This window comes from Myxocyprinus asiaticus, chromosome 7 (genome assembly GCF_019703515.2).
Source record: "Myxocyprinus asiaticus isolate MX2 ecotype Aquarium Trade chromosome 7, UBuf_Myxa_2, whole genome shotgun sequence".
Lineage (NCBI taxonomy): Eukaryota > Metazoa > Chordata > Actinopteri > Cypriniformes > Catostomidae > Myxocyprinus > Myxocyprinus asiaticus.
Window position 1 is genome coordinate 5,258,309 of NC_059350.1, and position 10,951 is coordinate 5,269,259.

The 10,951-nt window shown below is 35.6% G+C and overlaps 1 protein-coding gene across 4 annotated transcripts in view; it reads right to left on the reverse strand.

Annotated features, from left to right (window-relative positions):
• Positions 1-10,678, reverse strand: part of LOC127443790 (homeobox protein Meis1-like) — a 31,936-nt gene extending 21,258 nt beyond the window's left edge. Inside the window, exons 1-8 of one of the 4 annotated variants that reach the window (XM_051702694.1) lie at positions 10,197-10,678; positions 8,790-8,989; positions 8,008-8,146; positions 7,793-7,843; positions 7,583-7,633; positions 7,075-7,203; positions 3,942-4,041; positions 2,427-2,572 (exon numbers count right to left, since the gene is read on the reverse strand). In XM_051702694.1, the coding sequence (XP_051558654.1) occupies positions 2,427-2,572; positions 3,942-4,041; positions 7,075-7,203; positions 7,583-7,633; positions 7,793-7,843; positions 8,008-8,146; positions 8,790-8,989; positions 10,197-10,208 (828 nt within the window). In that variant the 5' untranslated portion in view covers positions 10,209-10,678. The remainder of the gene's footprint in view (positions 1-2,426; positions 2,573-3,941; positions 4,042-7,074; positions 7,204-7,582; positions 7,634-7,792; positions 7,844-8,007; positions 8,147-8,789; positions 8,990-10,196) is intronic. The other 3 variants (XM_051702693.1, XM_051702692.1, XM_051702691.1) reach the window with 3 other exon arrangements.
• Positions 10,679-10,951: the final 273 nt, after the last annotated feature.

The following is a 10,951-nucleotide window of genomic DNA, read 5'->3' on the forward strand; positions in this document are numbered from 1 at the left end:
AGTGTTTGTGTGAGAGTGTGTGTGTGTGTGTGTGTGTGTGTGTGTGTGTGTGTGTGTGTTCACTAACTAGCCTCTGGGTACTCTGGCATCACTGAGCTTTAAACAATATGGGTGTGCAGGTACAGACACGCCTGAGCTTCTTTAGCGATTCACCTAAAATAATGAAAACATCTATACATCACTGTGCCTGTTTCAGCAGTTCAATATGAAATATACATTGATTACTACTGCAGCCGACAGCTTATTACAATAACAAACAGCAGCATTTAAATAATGTTACACTACCATGTAAAATCGTGCCTTCAAAGACCTCAAGAAAATACTTGACGAAAACAAGTATTGTTGATGTATTTCGTATTGAAATAGGAAGTTGGGACGGGGCATATCAAAGGGCCAATAGGATTTACTTTACATCATAATCCTACACCATGCTTGATTACTTTGGAGGGACATTCTAATTCTAGACAGCATTTGACTGGACAACAACTTGGTTCCTGAGTGTGAGATGCATCATCAAATATTTTGGTCCATTTTAACAGAAGAGAACAACTGTACATTTTAAATGCATATATGCCTATCTACACTGTAAACCCTAATACTGTCAATACTGGAAAAATCAAGTTGTTTTAATTAAACATTACTTGAAATGTCAAGTTTTGGGTTCATAACTCAAATATATTTGTTCATTGAACTGATCTTTTTTTTAGTATTAGTCCCTTTTTTCTCCCAATCTGGAATGCCCAATTCCCACTACTTAGTAGGTCCTCGTGGTGGCGCGGTTACTCACCTCAATCCGGGTGGCGGAGGACAAGTCTCAGTTGCCTCCGCTTCTGAGACCGTCAATCCGCGCATCTTATCACGTGACTCGTTGTGCATGACACCGCGGAGACCCACAGCATGTGGAGGCTCATGCTACTCTCCGCGATCCACGCACAACTTACCACATGCCCCATTGAGAGCGAGAACCACTAATCACGACCACAAGGAGGTTACCCCATGTGACTCTACCCTCCCTAGCAACCGGGCCAATTTGGTTGCTTAGGAGACCTGATTGGAGTCACTCAGTACACCCTGGATTCGAACTCGCGACTCCAGGGGTGGTAGTCAGCGTCAATACTTGCTGAGCTTCCAAGGCCCCCAAACTGATCTTTTCTTAAAAATCCATAGACTTAAGATTTTAAGTGTTAATAACTCAAACGATTGAGTACAAAATTGAAGCAATGTGTAATACCCATAATCTTTTGCACTTGAATTATTTATTTATGTTTCTTGGTCAAAAGTAACATATGGGGACATTTAAATGGTTGTTATTGAGAATTCTTAAAAGTTTTAGCTCTTTTGTTATATTATTTATGTTGTTTTCTTGCAAATAGTTGTTTTGTGTGATGTCACCATTAGGGTGATCTGTGTCCCCAAGTCGTTCAGTTTGGACCCTCTCAGTTTTCCTTGTGCATGTGCAAATGAAGTACAGCTGTCTATCTAATTCTGGGGAGAAATACTTTTATTCAATGATTGACCTAGAATCAGTTATAATTCTCATTATTTAAAGCTGTTATTATATGATATAAATTTGAGTCCATTCAATTAAAATTATTAAGTAGAAACAACAACATTTAAATAGCAAATCTGTGTTAAGTCTACTTGCATCTAGTTAGCTTAACTTAAATAGGTAAATTCATTCTATATGAACACCAAATTAAGTGAACTTAATTGCCAAAGTTTTGGAGACACCATTACTCAATTCAGTCGAGGGAACGAGTTTACTCAATCAATTTAATCAATTTTCAGTCTACTAAAAGTTAATTTTGTGCACCTTTTTTATTAACTGTTTCTTTTTATGCTAATACACATGGGTTATAAGCCGGAGCAGACCAATTTGGATTTTATGGGGTCTTTAAAGCATAATAAAATACATAAATAGTGCGAGTCGCAAGAATTTCTTTAGTACACATTAAGTCCATATCAAAAGACAGATTTTCTGATGCACTAAGAAGAACATAAGGCATGTTTCTGAAAAGCATCGTTATCTGAGTAGTACGTTAAAACTTTTGTAAATCAACAAGATTTAGAACACTCATAAGTCCATTGCAAGCAGCTTACACATATCTTTATCATTGCATTTATTGTTTAGTGGGACAAAAGGACACAAAGTAAATGATAATAATGCAAATGTAATGTATGATATACCTGACAATGTTGGGGAAGAAAAAAATCTTTTTTTAAAAGAGTTCAACTTCGGCAGTATTTTCACACAATTTCGACAAACTCCTGGAGATACTGGCAAAAGATTTGGCTTAAGTTCAGCACTTTGGGCCTGACATATAATAATGAGCGATCTACAGGTCCGTGCTAGTGTGGGAAACAGGTATTACTCCATTGTAAAATAATTTAAGATAATCTTAAGAGCGAGAATTGTTTTTCTTTACCGTGAGGTGCTGAAACAGCCATGCCCTCATGATGTTGGTTGCCACTTTGGGAAAGATCCCTCTTTTTTTGTTGTTCTTCCGTTCTTTATCAGGGTCCTCCTCTTCTCCTGTGCTTGGAGAGGCAACACTCTGATCCAAAAAATCCCCTGAAAACAAGAAATAGATTACACAACATTAAAAGTCTTTCAAATTAATAGACTTGAATGCCAAGTATTTCAATATTACATGTATAATATTTTAGTAATTTTTATTAGTATTTTATATAATTTTATTATAATTTAATACATTCAAAAATAATATTTGTAAAATTAAATAATAAAAATTACAAATATAATATTTACTATATAATGTGATCATTTATTAACTTTTATAAAATGTTTTTTTCAATCCTCTAAACATTGCAAATGCACATTAAGTATTTCCCAAATTAAAGTACATCAAAAGTACATTTCTCTCTTTCCATTTTTATAAACATCATCCAAGAATGATCTCACAATTATGATTACACTCTCATTACGTCGTCAGTACATCTATGATTATCTGCACTCCTTTGATTTTGTACCAACATGACCAGAAATATATAAATATATATATATATATATATATATCGCAAAAAGTACAATAAAATAAAATTAACAACTGGACCTCAAGCTGAAAAAAAAAAAAAAACTATAAAATGGGAAAGTACAGCCAAAAGTTTAAATTCTGTCATTATTTAATCACCCCAATGTCATTCCAAAACCGTATGACTTTCTTTTTTGCATCGAACACAATAGGAGATATTTATCCGAATGTCCAAGCTGCTCTTTTCCATTGAATGAATGTGAGCTGTCCCTGGTCGCCATCCACTTTTATTTTATGGAACAGAGCAGCTTGAATATTTTACTAAATATCTCCTTTTGTATTCCACGGATGAAAGTAAGTCTTGGAACAACATGAGGGTGAGTAAATTATGTCAGAATTGAGTTTGAGCTCAAACAATTCTTTACGGTACATCTAACACTCAAGGACAGACGCTGTTGTTCTTTCAGGTAGTGAAATATTCTGTCAGAGCCAGACTCACAGCTGCTGAGCTGAGGCAGAGCGCACAAAACACACACACACACACACACACACACACACACACACACAGATGCAGTGCTTGGGGAAGTATGTACTCTGGTTTTTATTGGCCATGGTTGGTGCTCAGAGCTGAGGAGCAGAGAAGAGTCTTTATATCCACCATGCACCATTTCCTGTCCAACACACAACCACACACACATGTTTGTGCATATACAAATACACACACACACGTATGCACACAGAGCGGCTGCAGTGTTTTAGGAGCAGTCTGCTGGCTGGACCTGGTGTCTGTGTATGTGTGTGTTTGCGTTTGTGAGTATTTGCGTGTGTGCAGTAGGAGACCCCCGTGGTGGTGCTAAAGTGTAAATGTATGCTAGAGATGACAAACCTGCTGCAGCTCTGTTTCACTTGGCACACACACAGCATGTGTGTGTGTGTATGTGAGTGTGTTACCGTGCTCGCTGCTGTTGTCTCCATTGTGTGAGTGTCTTCCACAGGGAGCTGGAGCTTCAGAAGAATGAACAGATGCAGCATCATCCTCCCTCCAGCACACCTAGAGAGAGAGAGAGACAGGCAGAAAGAAAGAGAGAGAGCAAGAGAGAGTAATAAGCTGTGTTTGGTGTAATATATTATTGGATAAATACAGTATAGAGGCACATACCAGAGCAGTGCTGTAAGCAGTAATATGGAACACATGCTCCAAGAGCAAACAGTTTAAAAAAGGTAGAGACATGAGCTTTGACACAAACACGCATCTGTATATAAACACACACATGCATGCACGCACAAACATTTGTACATGAATGAACAGACAAACAAACACATACATGCACAGGACATTTTGAAAAGCATCAGGTTACTAAAATAAAAACACAAAAAAAAACAAGCATTAAGCGTTCTCAGACAATGGAATGTTTCTTTGTATAAAACTGATATTTCCGGTCCCGGATGTTGGTCAATATGGCGTTCTAGCTGTGCTAAAATACAAAATACAGTAACGGCTATGACGCAAAACACCTGTTCACTTAGCTACTCTGCAGCACCCATAGAATAACATTGTGTTATTCTATGGTGCTTACGGTGGTGTTCGATTAATTTTCTTAATAAAACAGACACTTAAAGTGATAGTTCACCCAAAAATAAAAAATAAAATTATCATTTACTCACACTCATGCCATCCCAGATATGTATGACTTTCTGTCTTCTGCTGAACACAAACAGAGATTTTTAGAAGAATATCTCAGCTCTGTAGGTCCATACAATGGAAGTGAATGGTGACCAGAAAATTGAAGCTCCAAAAAGCACATAAAGGCAGCATAAAAGTAATCTATACGCCTTCAGTAGTTTAATATATGTCTTCTGAAGTGATGCAATCACTTTGGGTGAAAAACAGATCAATATTTTTATCCTTTTTTACTATAAATCTCCACTTTCACTTTCAGATTGGGAAAGTGAAAGTGGAGATTTGTAGTAAAAAAGGACTTAAATTTTGATCTGTTTCTCACCCACACCTATCATATCGCTTCTGGAGACATGGATTTAACCACTGGAGTTGTATGGATTACTTTTATGCTGCCTTTATGTGCTTTTCTGAGCTTCAAAGTTCTGGTCACCATTCACTTGCATTGTATGGACCTACAGAGCTGAGATATTCTTCTAAAAATCTTTGTTTGTGTTCTGCAGAAAAAAAGAAAGTCATACACATCTGGGATGGCGTGAGGGTGAGTAAATGATGAGAGAATTTTCATTTTTGTGTGAACGGTCCTTTGAACCACCTTGAGAGAAATGTCTAATCCAGGAGTTAATCTTGTAGCAATACGTCCTTATCCTCATGCTGAAACCAAACATCCCGAAAAGTGACTAAGAGACACTTGGTCTGCTTTTTAAATGCATTTTGCTCTCTGAGAATAAACAGTGCTTTGTATAGATGAGGAAATGTTACCGCAAGCAATGTTTTAAAATGAGGATCTCTGCAGAATTAGGAGACGACATCTGGCGATACGCATATAATAATAAGTCAAGATTTTCAACACAGTCCTTAACATTCCATACAAAAAACACAATGATGGTGACACTCAAAATCACATCATTAAAGTTATCACCACCCCTGCCAGCGAGACAACCAGCCTAAAATGGTTGGCTTGTATTTAAGCTAGTCTTAGCTTGTTTAAAATGGTCTGCTAGCCTGGCCAAGCTGTTGTTCAAGTGGTTTAGCTGGTCGGCAAGCAGCCTGATCAGCTAAAAAGTGCCCCAAACCCCTCTAAAACCAGACAAATGACTAACATGGTCAGCTTATGCTGGTTTTAGGTGTTTTTCTGTTGTTGTTTTTTCAGCAGGGAAAAGACAACATCATTTCAAATAATGAATCAAACCATAAACAGTAAAAAACAAGGGGGAACTTCATGTGAATATGAAACGGTCAGTCTAAACTGATCTATGGCGACGGCAGTATGCTGTTTGTCACCAACAGTCAGGCAGGACACCAGTCTGTTATCTCAAACACTTTGTTTACCCTTCTCCTCCAGGCACCAAATATAATCAGAAATGCAGGAGCCCCGAGCCTGGAATAATAATCTTTTTCTTAGATCCAATAAACCTATCTTTCAGTGAAACATTTAGTCACACCTCACTCAGTATGCAAGATATGCAATAACTTTCTTCTTCTAAAAAAAAGAAAGAAATCTCAGTGTATTCTCTACTTGCGCTTCTCTGAGCAATTTGCAACTTTGTATTACAGCACTTCTTTTATTACTTCCTCCTTAGATGAATCGCTTCTGTTGTATTCCTCATTTGTAAGCCGCTTTACATAAAAGCATCTGCTAAATGAATAAATGTACTGAGTACTTAAAATGAACAGCATACACTATGTAATTATTTTGCTCATTTAAAAATGACAGAGCAGTGATTATCTGCTGTTATTTAATATAGACGGATGGGACAGATAGCCTGTGGCTGTATTGTCTCGCATGAAATAAGAGTTTCAGGCCTCCCCACAAAAACAAACTCTCCGCCATAGTGTTTCCAGTTTGCTTTGCAACTGTATTTGACAGATAGCTGATAAATAACATGATCTTATTTAAAACTGCGCATTTAGATTTTGTTAAAATTCATTATTATTTTATATCTTTCTTTGTCATTTTTAATAATCTTTTAGCTTTTTGCAGTTCATTTAAATGGCCCTGGATGTGACACATTATTACAATTATTAAAAGTTCAGATTGTGTCAAGTAAAGTGAGGTCATAAAAACTGAATGTATAATAATTATACAACAACTTGCAAAAAAATACTATTTTTTTGCAAGTTGTTGTATAATTATTATACAGGTTTTAAATGACGTACACCATGTTCACCACTGTCAATGCATGACATTTCATGTCAACTATGCCCATTTGCTGGTAAAATTGTGAGTCTTCTCATTGCAAGTGGTTAACTCTGTTCTTTTATCTTTTCTTTTCTTCTTTTTTTTTTCACCTTTACTCTGCAAAATGTTGCTGCATTATAGTTCCGTGCATGAATATTCAACTCGATCCATAAAAGGCATTCAAGTGAATTAATAAAAGCAGAAAGATAAAACTAAAGACTTGCCTGCTGTGTAAATTCCTCGCCATCAGATCTGGATCCCCCCTCTTTATCATCGACCACCAGATCAATGGGCATCTTTCCCTTCAGACAGCTGATGTAGCGGTGACAGAAATTATCACACAGCTCGTGCACCTATGATAGGAAAGTACAAATACATTTAACATTGATAATAATAATAGTAATAATAATAATAATAATAATAATAATAATATTATTATTGTTATTATTATTATTATTATGAATAATAATAATGATGATGATAATAGTAATAATAATAATAAATAATTATAATAATAATAATAATAATAATAAATGTTATTATTATGAAATAAAATAATAATAATAAATATTATTAGGGACAATAATAAAATAATAATAATAAATATTATTATTATGAACAACAACAACAATAATAATAAATATTATTATGAACAATAATAATAATAATAATAATAATAAATATTATTATTATGAATAATAATAATAATAATAATAATATACAAAACCCAACCTTCTCTAATTCGAGCAGATGAAATCGTAACACTTGAATGGCTTGAATCATCTAAAACGAAGGGAGCACTCATGTCACAAAATTTCTTGGTTATTTCATTTTATCAACAACAACAAACAAAACTAAAAAGTGTTGAATGGCATATAAAGTAAAAACAAAATTGACTTTGAAATAAAATTGTCTTTAAAATAAAAATGTGCTTCGACCTACCAAATTATCTAAGTCTGGATTCGACGAGAAGAAGGGTTTTTCCGCTCTTATCTGAAACAGAAAATAAATAACGCACAAAATCATATATCGTTACACCGGAACACAACTTTCAGATGCATAACAATAACTTGGGCTGTGTAGTTGATTTCTATCCTGCTATTAAAATTCTCCTTCATTTTAATAAAGCGTTTGAGAGAAAAGTGGGCTTGTTTGACCTGTTTTGAGAATACTGTAATATCTTCATCAAATGACTCCGACGAGCAGACATCACCGGTAACCCCGGTCTCTCTCGGCGTACAAGTCGCCAATTCACATTTTTCGAAAACTAGTGCAAGCAGAGGGAAAAGGGGGTGTCTGAAAAAGAAAACATATAGATTGGAGTTTATATCTGTAGTAAAAATAAGGTTTTGCCTCCTCACTCAGGCTCAAGGCCCTGTATTCTTCCGCACAATCTTTTTATTTATTTATTTATTTATTTTTCTCCAAGAATGTAAAAAAAAAAAAAATCAAATTAAATATTGAGAGAAACCAAAGCTAAAAAAACTTTTTTAATTAGTTAAAACCCCATATTAATCGACCACTAGGCTGATCTGACTATTGGGTCCCCCCTACGGCCTCCTACAACTTTAATCCCTTTCAATAAAGGGGGTCATAAAAAACACTGATGTCAGGCAAGTAACCAATACAAAATATTTTCAGTAGGCTATTTATAACTATAACAATACTTCATAAAATACAGCCTACTTCCTCCCATAAGAACCAAATGGATCTTTCTATCCTGATGTTGATCTTAAGGACATATAATGTAACTTTCCATCTCAGGCCTAAAGCGAAAATAGTTCTTCATGAAAAGAGGGTTCTTTTTAAAACTATAGGTGCCTCTAACATACTGAATAAACTATTTTTATGAGTCTATATATCCTATTTGAAAAGCCTAATGAAGTTCTGCCCCCCCTGTCTAACTTATTGTCATTATATACCTCGTAAGGACACATACCCGTAAATGGCGTCTTTGTCCCGTTTTAGTGCGTCGTTAACGGGCGACGGGACACCGGGAGCCGCGGGGTGCGGGTACTGGTGCAGCGGCGGGCCGTGACTCACATGCACCGCCTGCATCGCTCTGGCAGCGTGAGGATCCCCGTACATCGGGGACGGGATCCCGACGGCATCCATACCGTAATGGACCAGATCCTGGTACTGAGGGAATTCAAAACGTGGAAATTAAAAATCGTATTTGTACTTTGGTGTACACACATGAAATAAATCGTATCGTACGAATGTCGATATAACTAAAGTTGACGCAAGAGAAACGATCGAAAGAAAATGAATTGCGTATTAAAAACGTAATTACCGAATTAGCTACACGTCAGTAGTTTTATAGCTACTTATAACAAATTAATTAGAAGACCAGCTTTAATTTTAGGCCCTCATAAACGTCAACAGACAATTTGGCCCAAACATACATCTTGGACTATTAATCGAAATGTCGGCTAATTAGTTTAATTTTAGCATTTTAATATCGCGTTTGTCTTTGAAAACATTTTTGGACGAACTTTTAATTTCGATAAGTCTAACACATGAAAACTTTCACTGGCAGCTGACATCCAATTTAAACTATTTTTATCTTATTTAAACTTTTTTGTTATCTGCTGTTTTATTTATTATTATTATTATTATTATTAATTTTATGTATTTGTATTTATTTTATTATTTAAAGTTTTTGCAGTTTCGCTGATTTCTAGTTTGTGGTAGCCGAGTTTCTAAATACAAAATAAAATGTAATAGGCTAAAAAAGTATAGGCTAATTGCACCCATTAGGATTTAAATGTGCATAATTACTGAATTAGTCTTAAATTGTGTAGCTTTAGTAGGCTAATTTTAATGTTTTGGATGTTTTTAATTTACCGCGTTGAAATGTCGGTAAAACGGTCTCGCACAACAATCCGATAGAAATATGAGTTATGAAAAAAGTGTAAGCATCAAGTTAATGTTTTGGCTGTCGAATAATTAAGGAATTATTTTACTGAAAAATGCTAAATAAAATACAATTATCCACACATCTTAATTTGACAGTGGATAAAATCAGGAGTGATTTTTAAAAGTGAATAAAAAGTCTAAATAATAATAATAATAATAATAATAATAATAATAATAATAATAATAATAATAATAATAATAAATAGGTCAAAGTTTCACTTGTTGCTGTGTGTATTCCAAAACCTCCAGAATCGTGTGTAAACACACACACACACACACACACACACACACACACACACGCATAATTAAATTAAGGAATTAAAGGACATCTGACTGTAATGACTTCCTTTATATTATCAGCGTTTGAGCAGAATTAGTCTTGTCGGTCACGTTTGAGGTCTTTTTGTATTCTGAGGTTTTTACGCACCCGTTGCGCCATGAGTACTCCGTGTCACCGACTCCCTGTTCTCAACACGTCCCGATCTCAGTGCTGCGAGCCCGGGGAGCACGACTCCACACCGCACATTAAAAAAAACACTCTCCAGAAAACTCAACTCAAGTGCCCGTGATGAACAATAACATTGTAATCCACCCAGATACTCCTGGTCAACTCCTCCTATTTTTAACAAACGCAAAGATATCAGTAAATTACAAATCCAGTTCTCGACGTTCCACCAGGTATAAATCAATAACCAGTGTGTTCTGGTGTTTGCTTCTGTTTTCAGCCGAAGATTTTGTAGCCAAAAGGTGACGCGACATTAAGAGGAAACTCCATTCGACTCTTTGATCGCTTGCCTGGTTTATTCTCAATGCAATAACACCTCTATGAGATGCGAGGAGCGTGGAGAGTGAGGTGGAGGAGAGGGGGCATCTGGACTTCTTAAAGGAGACGTAGAGAGTTCAAGCAAACCCGTGCGTAAAAGGGCACGAAACTGTGTTCTTAAAGGAATATTTCGAGTTCAGTACAAGTTGAGCTCAATCGACAGCATTTGTGGCATAATATTGATCACCACAAAAAATATTTTTGACTTGCCCCTCCTTTTCTTTAAAAAAAAAAAAAGCAAATATCTGAGTTACATTTAGGCACTTACAATGGAAGTGAATGGGGCCAATTTTTGAACTTTAAATTATACTCATCTTTTCAAAAATTTAGCAGCAAGATATAAACAATATGCATGTGAA